This window comes from Pongo abelii, chromosome 1 (assembly GCF_028885655.2).
Source record: "Pongo abelii isolate AG06213 chromosome 1, NHGRI_mPonAbe1-v2.0_pri, whole genome shotgun sequence".
Taxonomy (NCBI): domain Eukaryota; kingdom Metazoa; phylum Chordata; class Mammalia; order Primates; family Hominidae; genus Pongo; species Pongo abelii.
Window position 1 is genome coordinate 111097556 of NC_071985.2, and position 20145 is coordinate 111117700.

At 40.7% G+C, this 20145-nt stretch overlaps 2 protein-coding genes across 6 annotated transcripts in view; both read left to right on the top strand.

The window, feature by feature from the left end:
• Positions 1–20145, top strand: part of LOC100447686 (neuroblastoma breakpoint family member 12) — a 2265351-nt gene that overhangs the window by 1170501 nt on the left and 1074705 nt on the right.
• On the top strand, positions 120–18060 carry PRKAB2 (protein kinase AMP-activated non-catalytic subunit beta 2). Of its 5 annotated transcripts, XM_009245241.4 has the most exons (9): positions 141–382; positions 645–823; positions 4902–5068; positions 5898–5991; positions 6219–6339; positions 10570–10703; positions 11352–11420; positions 12305–12341; positions 13493–18060. In XM_009245241.4, exons 2-9 carry the CDS (start codon positions 668–670, stop codon positions 13510–13512), a joined length of 798 nt encoding a protein of 265 aa, XP_009243516.1. In that variant the 5' UTR covers positions 141–382; positions 645–667; the 3' UTR covers positions 13513–18060.

Consider the following 20145-nt stretch of genomic DNA (forward strand, 5'->3'; position numbering starts at 1 on the left):
GACATGCCCCGCCTGGCGCCCCCGCCTGGCGCCCCCGCCTGGCGCCCCCGCCTGGCGCCCCCGCCTGGCGCCCCCGCCTGGCGCCCCCGCCTGGCGCCCCCGCCTGGCGCCCCCGCCTGGCGCTGGAGGCTGCGTGCGACTGCCCACCATCGAGGCGGCGGCGGCGGCTAGAGAGGCCGGCGGGTCCCGGGCGCCGAGGCTGCAGGCCGCAGGGAACGCGCACTGGGCGGACTCCGCGCCGCCGGCTTTGTAGCCATTTTAGGAGGAATCGCTGATCGCCAGCGAGGGGTGCGGCTTCAATTTCAATAACTTTATTGGTGGCCTGATCTGCAGAACAGCCATCACATCAGTGGCCCTTGGAGGAGGGAGCGCATCGCCCGAGGTGACTGGAGTGGGGGCGCCCCTGGCAGTGAGCGCGGGTACGCGGGGGAGGTCCCGATAGCGGGTTTCCTGAGCTAGGGCCAGCGAGGGCACCCGGGTATTTGCAGGCGTTCCCGCAGGCCAGGAGGAACAGGGCTCCGGGGCTCGGCTTCCCTGGGGCGGGGAATCCCTTGCCCTGTCCCAAGGCGCAGGGGCGGGGCCGGGGGGGCGCCCCTGACGCGGCGGCTGAGGTGTCCCCAGCCCGGTGTCGTTCCCCGCGGTAGGTGGTCCCCTACGAGCTGCAGCCATGGGAAACACCACCAGCGACCGGGTGTCCGGGGAGCGCCACGGCGCCAAGGCTGCACGCTCCGAGGGTGCAGGCGGCCATGCCCCGGGGAAGGAGCACAAGATCATGGTGGGGAGTACGGACGACCCCAGTGTGTTCAGCCTCCCCGACTCCAAGGTAAGCGTCCCACGCCCGCAGTTGGTGTCAGTACTGCAGCGGGTTGATTTCCGGGCTCCTCTTCCCTTTCTTGGTTCTTTTCTATCGCGCCGAACCGGGCTATGGTTTTTTGAATTAAAGGGATTTTTCGGGGACAGAGGTGTTGGATGGTAATTCCTCTTGCAGTGCCGCCTCAAAATAGGATAAAGAGGCGGAGTTCTTGCTTTCCTGGTGTTCTGACTAATCTGTTGGCCACATTTTTAGGATAGGGACAATAGACATCCCCCCATCCCCGATCCTCCGAGCACGAATGGCTCTCTTCTATAGCGTTAATGAATTTGTAGTTTGTAATCCCTGGTGGACAACTTCAGAGGGTAGGTTGCACGAGTTGCTGACCATAGGTGGTAGTTTCTCAGCTTTGCCCTGAGGTGGCTAAATGAAATTATTTTTCTGAAAATTTCTGTGTATCAGTATCATTTTTGCTCTTCTAGCAGCTCTATACTTGTGATCCTCTTCCCTTTTGGCACGGCTGTAAGCAGCAACTACTTGCTTATTGAATACTTTCTCCTAGTCTTGGGGATCAATTAAGGACATCATTTGGTTGACTGCTTAATTTTTGTCCCACACTTTATAGTTGTGGTGGCTGAGGCTGTGCCTCTTTTACGCCCCGCTGCTGCTCCGCAGGTAGAAGAGCCAATGATTCCACGACTTTTGTTTACTCCCCAGTAGTACTTCAAAATGTTGCGTGGCTAAAAAAACGACAACCCACAGCTGCCCTGAAGACCTTGCTCTCAATTCCAAGGACTTTCAGGAAGAGACCAACTTATTTTCACTCTGTAAGAAAGGACAGATGGAGCTGATAGCAGCGATTACCATTCTAATGTTTCTAATCGCTTTTAGAGCTGTCAGCATGAAATACAAGTAACTCCTCCAGGTAGACTGACTGGATGAGATAGAAAAATGGAGGGCTTGAGGAGATTCGGGTGTGTTTGATGTTTCCTATCATTTCATCACTTCCCAGGGAACTGGGGCTTTAGAGTGAATAGAGTATTATTTGCCATATTGGTAGCACATGGAATTTGGATTCCATGATTTATTTCCTTGGATCTCAATTGATAACATCATCACAGCCTGGCGCAGAGGCTCACGCCTGTAATCCCAGCACTTTGGGAGGCCGAGGCGGTTGGATCATTTGAGGTCAGGAGTTCGAGACCAGCCTGACCAACGTGGTGAAACCCCGTCTCTACTAAAAATACAAAAAAAGTAGCCGGGCATGCTGGTGCATCGCTGTAGTCCCAGCTACTCGGGAGGCTGAGGCAGGAGAATCGCTTGAACCCGGGAGGCGGTGGTTGCAGTGAGTTGAGATCGAGCCACTGCACTCCAGCTTGGGCGACAGAGTGAGACTCTCAAAAAAAAAAAAAAAAAAAAAAAAAAACCAACCATAATCACAGAGAAGTGAGACTGATTAAAAGGAGCACTTATTGGGGTTTATTCTCCAATTCTCCAGTCTTATTTGGGCTATCTACAAGCCATCTGAATTTACTTCTTCAAAGCTTTCGAAAGGTGATCTGCCTCATTATATTTTTACCCTTTTCCTATGTTGACGACTCAGGATTTAAATACAGTGTATTTGTCGAACTGTGACTGCAGTAATTGGTGTCCTGATTAAAAGCCAGGTTGCTCTGTCTGAATTGGGGCCTATTTTGTATTATTCTTATCTCTCACCTCAGTCTTGGCATTTGTGAATTAAGAAAATTATTCATATAATTTTCAGATTGTCTGAAAATTAGTTCAGATAATTCCTAAGGTCTCATTTAAGTCTAAAATTTTATAGTTTTCAATGTACCCTCTTTACTTCTAACCTCAACATTTTACTTAAACATCAAACTGTAGTTCTAATTGTTGTTTTGCCTCTTTTCCTGGTAGTTTTGCTGAGTAACCTGGAGTAAACAATCTTTCTGCTAGTCAGTCACATTCATTCCTACTACAGAAATGTCATGTCATAAGTGGAAGGGCTTTCCTCCAAAGCTAGGCATATTAATAGTTTGTAGCTTTCAAATTCTAAACTGAAAATCCTGTCATGAAAGTAACTGACAGAAACAGTGGCAGGGGGGCCTACTTTGCTTTGAATGCCTGCCTTTTTCAGTGGACGAGTTCAGTGGTTCTCAATCCTGTTTGCACATTAGAATCACCTCAGATTTCTTTAAATACTTTTTGGAAAATTTGAAACATTTTCAAAGTAGGGGGAAACAGTATAATGACATCTATATACATGCCACCCAGTTTGAACAATGATCAGATCTTCAATGAACATATAACATCTATACCCCAGTCCACTATTCCCCCACTAGTTATTTTGAAGCAAATTCCCAGATATTATATCAAGTATTATTTTATCTATAACATTTTAGGCTGTACCTCTAAAGATGAGGGTTTTTTCTTTGTTATTTTAACATAATCACGGTATATCTGGGAAGCTTTTTTTCTTTATTTTGAAATAATCACAGTGTTATCTAGAAAGCTTTTTAAAAATAGATTCCCAGATCTTACATCCGAATCTGAGGGGTTATTCTTAGGCATATGTCAAATTCTTGTAATTCTAACGCAGCCAGTTAGGCAAGAGTGCATTGTTTTGAGAATATGTAGTTTTCTCTTAAGTCAATTCCTTATGTGAAAGTCCATTCAATTCTCTTTCTTTATTTACTTTGGATTATCCTGCTACTGATGTCTTATACTGCAGTTTTGTGGAATATCAAGAGAATATATGGAGGGGAAGCTATGTCAACCAGCTTTTCTTTTCTTTGAAAAGAAAGCCCAAATGAATAAGCTAGTCCTTTTTTTAAAACCCACATTATTCAATTTAGTAATATTTAGGCTTAATACTATACAGTCTTATTTACCAAAGTCACTTAAACCAGTCTAAAATAGGGGTCAGCAATCTTTCTGTAAAGGGCCACATAGTAAATAGTTTAGACTTTGTAGACCATACGGTCTCTGTTATAGCTACGCAATTCTGCCACTGTAGCCTGTAAGCAGCTATAGACAATATAGGTAAGCAAGGCAGGTATGTTGGTTCACACCTCTAGTCTCAGCTTCTCTGGAAGCTGAGGTGGGAAGATGGCTTGAGCCCAGGAGTTCGAGGCTGCAGTGAGCTATGATCACACCACTCACTGCATTCCAGCCTGGGTGACAGAGCAAGGTCCTTTCTCAATCAATCAATCAATAAAATAATAGGTAAACAAATGGGCAGAGCTGTTTTCAAATAAAACTTGATAAAAGCATCTAGCTCACTGGCTGTCTGCCAACTCTTGGTCCAAAGGATAGTAATGAAAAGAAACAGCAGTTACTGTTTTTACAATCCCACAAACCTCATTTGATAAGAGAGCTACTTTTGATAAAGGAAATCGTATTTTTGATCTCTTGCTTCTTGAGGTTCTAGAATTTTTATTCCTACTCCTGAAATAATTAGTATAAGCCTGGGATAGGGGAATAAGTAAGATTTCATAGCCACTTCTCAAGTTTTAAGAAATCAGTGATCTGGTTTTTGAATTTTTAATGTTTCTTCTTTTTGTAACTTGTTAGCTGAAATAGAGTTTATGAATTACTTATGAATTTTGATATCTCTGACTTCCATTACAACTGGTAATTGAGAGCTATTCATATTTGCCTATAAAAATATATGGCTGACTTAATTATCTTTTACAGAACCATACTTTGTTTTCATTTTTTTTTCCTCTTAAGAAAGACTCAGAAGTATATCATAATTGCGAGCCTATGAGTTAAACTAGTGGTAGGGAGTTAGTTTTTTTTCTTTTTTTTTTGAAGGGAGAGTCTAAGGCTCTGAAAGGGTAAGTGATACAGGTAGACTCAAAAGTTAGGCTATGATTTAGGCAGTGCTTGAGCATAGGCCATTTGACCATTTTTGGTCTTAGATGAGTTCTTTTTCTGTAATTTGTTCAAACTCTGATTTAGTTGCTACTTTTGGGGTTTATATCCTTAGCCAAAGCCTAGCACCCTTCTCTACCCTAGGGAGGAGAGTGACCTTTTTAGAATTCTTGGGTTACAGTTTATTCTAGGGATGACCTACTCCTTCTTACAGCTCCCTGGGGACAAAGAGTTTGTATCATGGCAGCAGGATTTGGAGGACTCCATAAAGTCCACACAGCAGGCCCGGCCCACTGTTATCCGCTGGTCTGAAGGAGGCAAGGAGGTCTTCATCTCTGGGTCCTTCAACAATTGGAGCACCAAGATTCCACTGATTAAGAGGTGACAAGTGTCTTGGTTGAATCTAAGGGTCCAGGAATAGAGACCTGATTTCTTTTCTCAGAATAGAGACCCAGCTGGACTACTTTTCTCCACCTGCTAAGGACTGTCTCTAGAACATGCCCTTTTCTGCGGCCACCTAGTATATCTGTGGGATTTTTTTTTAACCTCATAGTGAGTCAGAGATGTTTTACCCCTTAGAATTTCATTGCCTCAGAGGGATTATAATAGCTTTATGGCTACATTCTTTAGGACTATGTCATACAAGTCCTGTCTATGCTTGTGGGAAGTCTTTTGTAACTGTCTGAGTCTTGTTGCTCTGACTTCTGCACTAAAGCAAAACACATTTTGAAGTTCTAGGTAGTCATGTTATTTGTTGCTTCCAAAGCAATAATGAATGATTTAACTGGTTGTCAGAATGGCCCTTTGTATGGTAGTTCATTTTCCAGAAAAGGTTCACCAAAACAGAGAAAGAGTACCTTGAGGCACTTCTGTATCCTAAACCTACCTATCTTATTTGCACTGGTGAGGAACTTGTTCTACCGAAGCAAAATAAGTTATACTAAGGTGAACCATTTGAGGGGATTAATGTTTTTATTATTCTTTTCCAGATATTGGTTAAGAACTAACATTGTTGGGAGGAGCTGGTAAATACATGTCCAAGATGATACAGAAAAGGAGAATGGGTTTATATGTTGTTTTTTACACCAGGGGATACAATGGCTTAGGAATCTGGGAAATTATTCATATGATACTATGATTGCCACTTGTTTTTTACATTCAGTCTTCTAAAAAGAACTTGGCCTGTTTGCCTTTCTTTTTTCTTCTGTAGCCATAATGACTTTGTTGCCATCCTGGACCTCCCTGAGGGAGAGCACCAATACAAGTTCTTTGTGGATGGACAGTGGGTTCATGATCCATCAGAGGTAAGGCCTTGATCTCCAAGGGTAACCACTGACTTAGCAGTCTCATTTTAGCTGTCATTTCTGTCAAGACTGATGGGCAGCTGCTCCCCTACACTGGAGGATTTCTCTCTTGATAAAACATGGAGGTGCTGAGAACAATCGTGTAAATTTTAGTAAAAGAGGAAGGTTGGATGGAAGAGATGGATTTGAAAGAGAGATTCAATAATTTTTTCTATTCACTGTTTCAGCCTGTGGTTACCAGTCAGCTTGGCACAATTAACAATTTGATCCATGTCAAGAAATCTGATTTTGAGGTGTTCGATGCTTTAAAGTTAGATTCTATGGAAAGTTCTGAGACATCTTGTAGAGGTAATTTTGTATTATTTACTCTCCCTTGCTGTGTCTTTCTTGTAGTTCCTTCCTAAAAGTTGTTTATGTGTGTATATACATATATATATAGAGAGAGGAGGGGGTTATGGGGAGGAGAGAGAGAGACAGAGATATTTCTCCTGTAAACATTTAGGTCTCTTCTTTGCAGCAAACACAAACACACACATTGTAACACAAGTCTCATGATACAATGTTTACCTTATTACATGTGATACACTCTATTTTCCATGTTATCTTTTATAACCACTAATGGGCTACAGCCTATAGTTTGAAAAGCTGTTTCTAGTAATATTTCAAGTTTTCCACTGACCTTTGATGACATTACCCAGCAGAGGCGATACATGTGTGTAGTTTGTTCAGTATGCCCCATCTTAATCCTGCCAGTTTGAGACCTTAGTTAGCAGTTTCATGATTTTATGAGGTCCAAAAAGTGTGGGAAAAAAAATGGTTAAAAAAACCAACAGCCTGGGCAATATGGCAAGACCCATCTCTACAAAAAATTTTAAAAAATTAGCCGAGTGTAATGGCACATGCCTGTGGTCCCAACAACTTGGGAGGCTGAGGCGTGAGGATTGCTTGAGCCCAGGAGGTCGAGGCTGCTGTGAACCATGTTTGAGCCTCCACACTCCTGCCTGGGCAACAGAGTGAGATACTGCCTCAAAAACAAGACAACCACCCCCCTGCCCCCCGACAATTCTGTTGTAGGTAATTGAAATTTTGTAAGTTTTTGGTTAAAAAAAAAAAAGTCTTTGGTAGGAGAAAATATCTTTACACTTTTATTTCCTCTAATATTATTTGATCCAAGGCCTTCATCTTTGCTTACAATTGCTGTAGTATCAGAGAATGTTTTGCTAACCACACTTGTAGTTATCATTTTGTTACTTTACAATAAGAACTATCTAAAGAATTGTGCACTGTATTCCCAGTGAGCACACTTCTCTCCTGTGAGTTCAAAGCCTGCCTCTGCTACTAACTAGTTTTGCCATCATGAACAAATCTCTCAACCTTTTTCGTTCTGAGTTTCTTCACAGTAAAACCAGGGACTTAAACTTTCAGTGATTCTCAGCTGAGGAGGCACAATACCTTAAGTGGAACATATTTGAATTTCAGGGGAGACGGGTGGCTTTGCTGTTTCTAAAAGAAATTATTGGCTGGGCACAGTGGCTCAGGCCTGTAATCCCAGCACTTTGGGAGGCCTAGGCGGCTGGTTCACCCAAGGTCGGGAGCTCAAGACGAATATGGCTACTATGGTGAAGCCCTGTCCCTACTAAAAATACAAAAATTAGCCAGGCCTGGTGATACAGGCCTCTAGTCCCAGCTACTCGGGAGGTTGAGGTGGGAGAATCACTTGAACCTGGGAGACGGAGGTTGCAGTGAGCTGAGATCGCGCCACTATACTCTAGCCTGGGCAACAAAGTGAGATTTCGTCTCAAAAAAAAAAAAAAAAAGAAAACAGCCGGGCGTGGTGGCTCACGCCTGTAATCCCAGCACTTTGGGAGGCCGAGGCGGGTAGATCACAAGGTCAGGAGATCAAGACCATCCTGGCTAACATGGTGAAACCTCATCTCTATTAAAAAATACGAAAAATTAGCCGGGTGTGGTGGCAGGCGCCTGTAGTCCCAGCTACTCGGGAGGCTGAGGCAGGAGAATGACGTGAATCCGGGAGGCGGAGCTTGCAGTGAGCTGAGATCGAGCCACTGCACTCCAGCCTCGGGGACAGAGCGAGACTATTATCAATAGTGTAATCATCTGTTGAGGAAAATTTTGAAAATGTTGTTTTCATCATATAAGCTCAGAAGGTTAAACTGGACATTATTTTTGACTGGTGGGACAGTAATTTAAAAGAGTTTTAAAATGCTGAATTAGATTATGAGGATACTTGTGACTAATTTTTGCATTATATAATTCTGGCAGAGTAACCAGTAAATAGATATGTATCATAATTATATAGAGAGAAGAGTTGCATACTTTTGATATTTCCCTTTCTCATAATTTCCCAATCTATTGAGGTAACGCTTATAATCCATTTTTTACTAGGAATCTACAGATAATGGATTTTAGTCTGCATTCATTTACTATCTATCCATGTATGTAACTTTAGGCAAATAACCAATTTGTATTTTTTGTTTCTGGTGAAAAGGCAATAAAAACTATTCTGTGCACTTCCCAAGGGTATTTTGTAGATCATGTGATGAAATAACAAAGCATAATACTTTGCAAAGTTTCAAGTTCCATATGTTTTAAAGATATTATTTAATATCAGAGTATTACTTCTACTTTTTTCTTTTGCCTTATATGTATTTTTTATTTTTAATTGACACATAACAGTTGTACATATTTATGAGATACAATGTGATGTTTCAATACATTTTATATGTGTAATGATCGAGTCAGGGCAATTAGCATATTCATCATCTCAAACATTTGTCGTTTCTTCGTGGTGATAACATTCAAAATCCTTTCTTCTAGCCATTTTATTTTGTTACATTATTGTTACCTATATTCACTCTACTGTGCAACAGAACACTGGAACTTAGTTCTTACAATGAATTTGGTAGCTCACACCTGTAATCCTAGCACTTTGGGAGGCCGAAGTGGGAGGATCACTTGAGTCCAGGAGTTTGAGACCAGCCTGGGCAACATAGTGAGACCCTGTCTCTACAAAAAAATCAAAAAATTAGCTGGGCGTGGTAGCATGTGCCTTTAGTACCAACTACTCTGAAGGCTGAGGTGGGAGGATCGCTTGAGCCCGGGAGGTCAAGGCTGTAGTGAGCCGTGATCAAGCCACTGCACTCCAGACTGGGTGACACAGAGCAAGACCCTCTCTCAAAAAAGAAACAATAACATTTAAATAAAATATATTATCATAATATATTTCTCTTCATTTTTGTATATTTCCTTCTATTCTTGTCTGCATACTTTTTTCATTTTTTTGAGATGTAATTTATACATCGTAAAATTAACTCTTAAATTGTACAACTCAGTAATTTTTAGTATATTCAGAGTTGCGTGATTATCACAACTATCTAATTCTAGAGCATTTTTATCACCCGCAGAATAAACCCTGTACCCATTAGCAGTCACATCCCATTCCCTCCTCCCCTCCGTCCTTGGCAACCACAAGTCTTGCTGTCTTAAGGATTTGCCTGTTCTGGACATTTCATATCAGTGGAATCCTACAATATGTGGTCTTTTGTGACTGGCTTCTTTCACTTAGCATAATGTTTTCAGGGTTCATCCATGTTGTAACCATGTATCAGTACTTCGCTCTTTTTTATGGCTGAATAAGAGCCCATTGTATGGACATACTGTTTGTTTATCCATTCATTAGTTGATAGACATCTTGATTGTTTCCACTTTTTGGCTATTATAAATAATGCTATTATGAACACTGGTGTACAAGTTTTTGTGTAGACATATGTTTTCATTTCTTTTGGGTATATACCCAGAATATAATTTCTGGCTCATGTGGTAACTTTATGTTTATTTGAGGAACTGCCAAACTGTTTTCCAAAGTGGCTGGACTACTTTACATTCCCTCTAGCAGTGGGAACAGTGTGAGCGTTCCAATTTCTCCATTCCTTTGTTGACACTTGTTATTGTCTGTCTGTTTGATTTTAGCTGTCCTAGTGAGTATGAAATGGTAGCTTATTGTGGTTTTGATTTGCATTTCCCTAATGACAGTTACATACATTTTGTCCTTATTGTTGCAATCATTGTTGTATTGGTAGTCTTAGGAGTTTATAACCTTGTTGTTTGGCTGGAAAAAAGAAAAAATCTAATCTTTTCCCATTGTTTGAAAGTTACAAGGCATCTTCATATCCATTATCTAATTTGATTTCCACAAAAACATCATGAAATAGGGCAAAGATTATTTTTATTTTATAAAGAAACTGACCATTGTGGAGGGATTCTTCCAAGGTCCTGCAACTGATACATGTAGTAGCTCTTCCCTGAGCCTGGGTCTTTGAGTCTTTATATCTTTGTCTGTCTCCCAAATCATGTTGCCATGTTGAGGAGCTTCATGGTTTATGTCCAGGGGACTCAGATTTTTCCTCTGGTTACCTTACAGCTGTAGATCCCACAGGTCACCAGTTTGTGATCCAGGACTTCTACCATTTAATGTTAGTTGCCATGTAGTGATAGCTTTTTCCATGCATTCTTGCTAATTCTCCAACTCTTTCTCATATTTGTATAAATATCTTTCAGACCTTTCCAGTTCACCCCCAGGGCCTTATGGTCAAGAAATGTATGTGTTTCGATCTGAGGAAAGATTCAAATCCCCACCCATCCTTCCTCCTCATCTACTTCAAGTTATTCTTAACAAAGACACTAATATTTCTGTGAGTATCCTGAGTATTACTGGGGCATCTGGGGGTGTCTAGGACCATTTGGACCAAAGTTCAGTAATCCTAGAGGTTAGGATTATTACAGAGGTGTGTTGAGATTATAAGTCATACACATATCAATAATATTACAGATTTCCTTTTTCCAGTAGTGAGTCACAGCTTTTTCAGGTACTGATATAAAAATTCATAGTTGTCTCCTCATCCTAATAAAATCAGGATCAGAGCTATGGACTTCTGTTTGAGCACAACATAAAGGAGTAGTTATCATTTGGGGATGTACAAAAGAACTATGAAAGTTTTTTTGTATATAATTTATGTCTCTATTCAATCTACTTGATTCCTACTATGATTATTTTTGCCTTGTAACACAACTCTTCCTTGTGTGTTGTGGGCAAGATTTTTGTTTTAGCTCTCTTAAGGAAGATGAGTAGATGCTGAGGCATGAGATTTCTGCCCTGGACTGATAATTTTTCTAATTTTCTGTAATAGGATTGTATTTTTGATACATACTGGAGTGGGTGCATTATTGAAAAGAGATAGTGCATTCTAGTTTAAATTTCTCAAAGAGCTCTGAGGAAGAGTAAGCTGTTTGGTTTGTCTGTGCATTAATTTCATTTAGTAATTTTTTTATCTTTCTCTTAGTGTGACCCAGCCTTACTGCCTGAGCCCAACCATGTTATGCTGAACCATCTCTATGCATTGTCCATTAAGGTAAGTGGTGGCCCTGGCTCTTCACAGAGCTCCCTGGAATGAGAGGTCAAGGGTAACATACGTTCTCAGTGGTTACTTTCTCTGCTACTTCATTGAAGGTGAAGCTGGCAGTAATGATCAAATTATAGAAGAACTCTCTTTTTTTTTTAACTACTAGGTTGTTTGTTTTAAAATCTCAGTCTCTGTGTTCTGGCTGGCTGAACTGCCCTCTGATAGGACTTTTTTGCTGCCCAGTTGTTTTTTGGGTGACTAGAATCTTTACACCAGCTGTTTACTTAAGTTTGTGTTCATAGCATAGGATTTCTTCTGCAGAAAAAGCAGGTTTAGCTTCCAGTTCAAAGAATACTTGAATGTGATACTAAGGCTTTCACTTTTTTGAAGGTGGAATTGAGCTACTTTCAGGTGACTCATTCATATATACTTAGGTGCTTGCATCTCTCCTATACACTAGTTAAAGGAGAGATGTGACCAGATTTGCCCTGTCCCTTCAACTCTAGAGTCCTCATTGGTTTTTCTGCTGTTTTAGAGACTGGGTTGGAAATAGCCATTCTGTTCTGTCTTGTTATGTCTTTGTGGTTTGGCTATTGGAATAAAGTTATATAGCTCTGTGGTTATCAAACCAGGCTGATTATCATCAGAGTCTCCTGGGGAAGATTGTAAAAATACAGATTTAGCAGCTCCATTCCTAGAGATTCTGAATAAGTGCATCTAGGATGGGCCCTATAATTTTTTTAAGCTGCTTTTACTTGGATATATAGCTGGATTCGGGAAATCACTGATATAGCTAACAAGCTATGTGGTACAATACAACACTTAAAAATATATTATTGAATTTAATTTTTATAATAACCTTGTAAGTATTATTTTTAACCCCTGTTTTATAGATAAAGAAACTAAGGCTCAGAGAAGGTCAAATTGCCAGTAAGTACCAGAGACAGGACTGCTGAGGTCCAGTCCTCCTATGCTGACTTCATGTTCTTTCCTATAGTATCATTATGCCAGGTCTTTCCAAGTAGGTTTTTCTCAGGTATTCCTCATTTCCACAAAACCTGTGGAAGTGTAAAAGTGAAATTTTTACCTGCCTTGCTTCTGTCGTATTTAGGCTTTGTGTCAACATGACTCTGGAGTGTTAACCCGAGAAGCATTCATGGTGGATAATACAGTACGGGGGAAGGTAGAAGGATACACTTGTTCTTAATCGGATTTGCTTGGGTTCTTTGGGATCTGATGGATTTTGCCTCCTGTAACTGCTCCTTGGGTGTCATTTAATTTGCCTAGGCTTGCCATCTCCTCCTGTGGTACATCTGTAGTCTGCAACACAGCCTGGGAAATGGTACCTCTTGCTCTCTCCTTACTGGTTCTGACCCAGGTGAAGGTGTTGATTATTGTGGCTTAGCTTGGTTCTGACCCATTCCTGATTCTCTCAGATTGTTTAGGCGGTTTGGAATTGATCCATTGGATTGGGTGTCTTTCTGAAGAGGATTTTGACGTCTACTTTGTTCAAGGATAGAGAGGGATTCCTAGGTTCCCTCTAAATCAGAGAGATCTTTTTGAAGTCATCCCTGGTATTAAATGGAAATTAGATCTGCTTTGGGACTTGGAAATAGTTTTTCAGAAGGATTGTTTTTTTTCCTCATTGTCTTTAAGACTTTCTTCTAGAAATGGATGCCAGAATATTTTGTTCTTTTTTTTTTTTCCTTGCTAGTTTTAGGCCCAACATTAGAATTTAAAGTAGGGAAGGGAGCAAGGTAGGAGACTATTATTTCTTCAGCACTTTTATGTGTCAGAAACTGTGTCAGATATTCTCATGTAATCATCAGAGCCACCTTAATGGTAGGTGTTATCTTTTGTAATGATGAGATAAAAAGACTTGGACACACTAAGTAGATTACCCAAGGCCACAAGTAGAATGATGATAGGAGTCAGAATTGGAACTAAAACTTATCTGACCTCCTTCTCTTATATCAAGCTATCTCTGTTAAAAGTGAGTGATTGTGAAGGACTGATGACTGGGAAGAGCTACCTACTGTCTGAACTAATGAAGTAGCTGCATATGTTTCTTTTCCTTGCAGGACAGTGTGATGGTCCTTAGCGCAACCCATCGCTACAAGAAGAAGTATGTTACTACTCTGCTATACAAGCCCATTTGAAGGGATCCCTTCTTGCCTCTAAGGATTCAGGAGAAGCATCTCCCTTGCCTTTCTGGACTGAACCAGTCTTACCTGAGACTGGAAGGCTGATTTGCTTTGAGGCTGATATGTGTGTTTCAGAGCCTCTGAGTAGGATGCTCTGCTTTTGCATTTGATTGCAGATGAGAGCTTTATGAGTTCACGGAATTTATTTTAAGAAAAAAATATATACATATGAGAAGAAGGTAAATGGAAGCCTCCTAGCCCCAGCTAGAAGTATTGTTTCTGCCTGTGGGTTTTCACCAAGACCTGTTTGGGGGCACTGCAGGAATAACTATATAGGAAGATTTTTTCCTAAAATGAAAGAACAGCAAACTCTTAGGATCCTTGTTGGGTGGAGATTCTATCACTGCTACCTTGGCTGTCCGAGGAATGGGCTTGTGCTAGACCGCTGCCCTACTTACAGCTGCCTCATTGCAAGGGCAGCTTTTCTTGCATGGGTTCTCTATATTCCCAGAGTATGTGGCACAATCTGTGTTGTTTATATGATACCAGATGCCCCACAAGAACCCTTTTTCCTCTCATTTCACATTCTTCCTTTAATAGCCTCCTTCAGATCCCATACCTGACCCCTCTCTAACACAAAACTCATTGGGTAAGTGACTTTGAAAAGTTTTGTGGCACCTGACCTACCCCAGACACTAGGGCTATCAGAAGGTCTCCTTTTTAGCCCAGCACAGGCCCAGGCCACTTTGTCGTGTTTGTTTTAACTTCTAAAGAAAATATGTCTCAGCATTATAAGAAAGGCAGAATGCAGAACATCTACATTTTTGTTTTAGTTTGGTGCCAAGGCTCAGGCTGTATTGGCAAATTCCCGAAAGTTTTCCCACTTTGCCTGGCCCTGCTTCTGTCTTTTCTTTCTCAGCAAACAGTTCTGAAGGCAGGAGTAGAACCCGGGAGTATTTTCATGTCTTTCATCCTTGAAAGATTTTTATGTGCCTGCATTTTTTTTTTTTTAATTAAAAAATGCCTTTTCATTGGTCTTAAGAGACTGCATTGGAGAATTTCAGGCTTTTGATAAATGCTTCTTCAAAAAGATCTTCTTCTTTAGTCTAGCCTTCCACATTCTTAGATTAATATGGCCAACCCTGTACACATCACTATACTAAACACTGCTCTAGATAAACTGCTCAAGTTCATTTAACTCATTTGATGCACCTAAAGGGGTCCCTCATTTTAAAGATTTGTTAGGCCAAGAAGCAAGAAAGTATTCCTAGTATTCCCAGCCATGAAAAGTATCATTCTTTGCACCAAGTGTTAACAAAATCATTTTGTTCTCCTGCCTCTTCTTTTTAAAGGTGTTTGATGATTAAGTGGGGTCACTGAATTCCATTTGTGGACTGAAAAGTATTCAATCCACTTTTGGGGTTCAGAGATAAAACATTTTTTCCCAAGTAGCTGGGGCTCTTCCATTTTACAGATAAGTCAAATAATCAACACTAAAGGAGGCTAAACTATTGATGAATGAGAGACTCCCTGACTGCTCAGATGAGCCTAGCCACACTGAAAGGGCACCTACAGGTCAGTTTAGCTACCTCCTGTCTTTCCCATGCAAAGCTGATAACACAGTTGTCTTTGGACTTGTAGACCTCTTGGATTCCAGGTGTGATGGAGTAAAGTGTGGGATTGTTGTTTTGCTGGGATGCAAATAACTAAATGCTTTGGTGGTTAATTGCTAAGAGTAAATACTACTTTAGCTATCCAAGGCCACCTTCTGCAGCAAAAGGCTTTTGTGGAGAACCTTTTATGTTCCCAACCAGTTTTTGAATGGTGTGCCATTTAAAAATCAAGGCCAGATCCTATTATAACCAACTCTCAGGATTTACAGTCTTCAGTTGTACTAGAATTTTGTTTTTATCCAACACCCATTAAATAAGTGGGCCACTTAGGAAGATTCAAAATCTTGGTTATTACATGAAGTTTGTTATATTCATATTTCTTGTCAACAGTATTGAAATGTAATATCTATGTGTTCATGTATGAAAATTTTTACTCCACACAGGTGTTTCAGTAGAGTGGGGCAGGAAAAGAGATCTCTTCAGTTTCTCTCAGGCCTGAGGCTTTTGTGAAATGTGTCAGCCCCCAGTGACAGTAGGTTTTGATGCTAGTGATCTTCAGATCTTTCTGGAAAAGTGCAGAGAGTGTCAGTTTCCCAAATTCTGAGGCAACTCTCAGCCCAGATGTGAAATGGGAGCCTACCAGCTGGTATAGAAGGGAATGGGTAGGAAGCACTGGGTGCTGACTCATTCAGCACTGTCCCTTTTCTATACTGCTGATACATCCCATGGTTCTGAGAAGCCTTATCTCAGTCTATTTGGAAGAGAGGGAGGAAGAGAAGGAAGTAACCCAAAGTACTACTCATTTATCCTTGTATATTGATTAGTTAAAGGGATAATTAATTTTATGCTGAGGAGAGTTTGACAGATTTTGAAAATGAGTAAAGGCAAAAAAAATTTTTTAGCCTTTATTTTGCCTTTGGGAATTTTACAGAGTCAAAGTAGGCAGAATAAGAAAATAGCTCTTCAGGAGGGCTGACCCTTAAAGAACTTCAACATAGTTTTGGAATTGTGGGGAAGAGAAGAGTGACTGAGCTGAGAAATAATAATAGGAGAATAAAGGCTTGAGTAACTTAGAACTGAAAATGTTCTCTTTTAAAAAGAAATTAAATCAGATACCACATGGTGGTGTCCTTGGATCTCACTGTACAGAATTAGCAGTGTATAACCATCTTCCCTTTGCACCTTGTTCCAATTCTCTCCTCTTTCCTTTCCATTCTGCTTTGAGCTCATGTGTCAGGCAGACTTTACCAGAGTGTCAGACATTACCTAAAACACATACGTTAGCCATGCTGCTGGTATGGAGAAATTCCACACCATGATTATTAGCCTCCTTTAAGCTGAATGGGATTTAACCATTCTAGGCAACACCCCTGAAGGGCATACCTAACCTCCATAGTGTTGCCTTTTTAAACGTATGTTTGTATGGTAGAGAAACTTTGTAAAAGGAGAAACTTTGTGAAAGAAGAATCCAAGAGAAGTTTGTGAGGATCCTACAAACCCAGGCCCACTCACTTTGCTCCAATTCTTTCTAGTATCTTGTAGATCTAATGGGTCTGGGATAAAAACTTTGAAAAGTGTCAGTATTCCATGTATGCTGCTGAAATGAAGTTAAGTTTGGAAAGAAGTGATACCTCTAGACTGGGTTTATATTAATCTGGGATATAAATGAAGAAGACATACTAATAGAACTCCCTGCTTTTAATTGGGGAAATAGGGCTTTAATAATTTTGACCTCAACTAAAAATGATATGCAATAGTCTATGTTTGTGTGTGTTTGAAATATATTCTGTTCTCAGAGATTTCTACATTCTCACGTTCTAGTGATTTGGGGCATGGGCTTAATAGCAGATGTACAGTGTATTCCTGCATTATTCTGATTCACCCTTAAAGCCCAGTTCTTGCTGTCTTCTACCAGGGGCTGCTGACTCCAATTACCCATGGAATGCAGGACCTGGGAGGGGTAGCAATTAGGGTCTTTCAAAACTCTTTGGATCTAAGCATTTGTCTCTCCTTAAGTGCCAATCACAATTGGATATGGAAGGACTGTGATTTCTGCAATGAACCCAAACTTTTAGAGTAAAAAGCCAAATTTAAATTATAAGAAAGAAGGGAAAAAAGAGAAAAACTCAAGTCTATTACTTGTAGAGTCCAATTCTTAGCAATGGAATCCCTCTAGGATTCTAGTTTGGGCTTTGTCTGGATTTGCTTTTCTCAATTGTGCTTTGAAGTGAATAAGCTTTGTTACAAATTAATTTTTTATTAGTTCCAATATTAGTTGGAGTTAACTTGAATTGATTGTATGTAGCACAGCACTTCTGCAGTAAGATTGGTGTGAAATACTAAACACTATGGATTTTGTAGGTGTCAGGTTAAATGGTCAAGGGATACCTACATTAAGTAATATATTAGATATTGATGATCTTACTTCTTTTCTGTTCCCCTCTACAAAACACTTACCTAACCCAGCTTGTGGTTTTAGGACAGCCAAAGCTCACTGTTGTTGGTTACTCCTAATCACTACATGGGTCTCATATATGAGACTTGTTTGAATTTTGGTAAATTGGAGCATGTTGGTTGGTATTACACGGCAGCATTTCGAATGAGTGCAGCTCTGTGTCTGTCAGAAAGGAGAGATAAGACTACTTTGAAGGGAATTAAATATGTGAGTCCTCTTTTTAATGGTGCTTTTTGTAACCTTTAATGCTGAGGTACAGAGCTGCTTTTCAGTATTTCATAAAGGAGTGGCAGACAAGAGTGGATTTTAAAGCTGTTCTTCAAACGTAATTTGTCACTGGACTCTGACACACCTGGAAATTACATGATGTGATACATACAGAAATGTTGTGGGTTTTTTCCATAAAACTGTTTAATAAAAGTATTATACAGCAATAATATTTGAGTTATTGATTGATGACTGATTATATTATCAAGGTCTGTTTGCCTTGGTGTCTCAGGGCTTAAAGAATGTAAACTGCAAGACAACACATTTGAAAGAAGTCGTGGGGTAGGGGACACAAATGATGTCCTTCTACTTTTTCTCTTCTTTTTGTTTCAGGCTATGCCAACATTATAGGAATGCAGACTTCATGATTTGATTTTCAGCATTTTCTCTGCTGGCTGCACATTTAGCTATCATCCTGTACTGGATTAGCTGAGCTCTTAGACCAATGATTCTCATCCCTGGCTGCACATTCATAACACCTATGGAGACTCTATAAACATTGGTAGTCAATCCATTTCCACCCTAGTTAAATGGAAATCTCTGGTATGGGGTCCAGGCATCTGTATTTTTAAGTTCCCCCAGATAATGCTAATAGACATCCAGGATTGAGGACCGCTATCCTGGACCCTTCCTACTTCTCTTTCTCTGTCAGATTATATGCTTCATTATATATGAAAACATTATATACTTTATTCTGACAGCAGATCATTCACCTGAGATGGCCTTGTTCAGGGACGTAATTAAAATATAATTTCTGTTTTCCATTCCATCATTTCACAAGGTGTCTACATAGCTGGCCTCTGGACTTTTTTTCCTAAAACAACCAAGCTGTTGTATTTTTGGTGCTCTAAAGAGTCAACTGAGTTGAACTAAGGAAGAAAAGAGACTGACAATGTGGAGTGTGAGAAGAATAGGGGAGTTACTGAGGGAGTGGAAATGCAAGACAGCAGGACATGAAAGGGAGCCCTGTGACAGTAGAAATCAACTAGAACAGTTCACCTCAAACCTCAACAGCAAGTCCAGAGATTGCCTCCAGGCTAGAGGTAAAAAGTGGGATATGGTATGAACTCAGCCTCTGGAAGAATGGTCTCCTAAACATCATGTACCCCAGTCACTGAAAACAAAATGGCACCAGAATTTCATCAGGGCCCAAACTTGCACTGATGTGCTTTCGAAAGCATTTATTTCTGGCTCGTTTGGCTTCGAGTCTTGTAGTATCCCTTCCAAAGACCCCTTCTCCCCTGTCTTGACAATTAACCATGACACAGGTGATTTGGGTAAATCATGAGTCTCTTCCTCTCCCTACTCCTCTGTCCTCTGTGGTCACTGTTCATCCAGAATCACATATGCAGGTCTGGAGTACCACGTCCCTTTCTGTAACCCATTTCTTGGCTCCAGGGCATGTACATTGACTGAAGATGAACCACTCTGTTCTCTCCTGGCAGTTAGCATTCTCTCAGCACTTAGCTGTGTTCTGAAGGAGGCTCCTGTCTCTCAAGAACTTCCTAAGTAGAAAGGCAAAGTTCTGTGTCAGAAGTTAGAAGGTTTAAGGTCTGTATGCCGGGTGATATTTTAAACACAAAGTAGGGTTTCACAGACTTCTCAACGACTCCTGAGCTAATTTCCACTTACTACATCTTCCAAAGCCCTCTTGCTAGTGACAACTTATGATGAGAACATTAGGTAAGGATATCGAACACCTGAAGGAGTCATGGAGATTACTACAGACCTGTATACCTGGATGGGGTTGAGGGGTGGACTCTGACTTCAGACCAGCTGATACTCAAAACTATAACCTACAACTCTAACTTATTTTTTGGGGGGGTGAGGGAATCTGTTATTGATTACCATAGTTGTGGATCACAATTACAAGTTAGATATAGGGATTGGGTAGTGGAATGGGTGTTGGACTCAACAGGATCTTGGAAAATATTTCTGGGGGTTAGAGGATAGGCTGAGAATATTACAGATGTTTGGAAACATTTGTGCCAACCTGAAGATGGTGTTTCTTTTTCTCTCCCAATTAGCACAGCTGTGTTCTGTTGGTCATCTGGTAGAGTGATCAATCTAGAGTTAGAATACCTAGGGATGACATAAAGGAATATGACAGTCCAGAAATCTACCAGATGAAGAGCCAGTCTGAGCTCAGAGGGGATTTTGAGCCAAGGCATGGCATTTTATTTTTAGATGGAGCTGAACATTGTGATAGTAACCAGCACTAGATGAACTAAAGTTCAGGAGGAAAAGCGGAACTA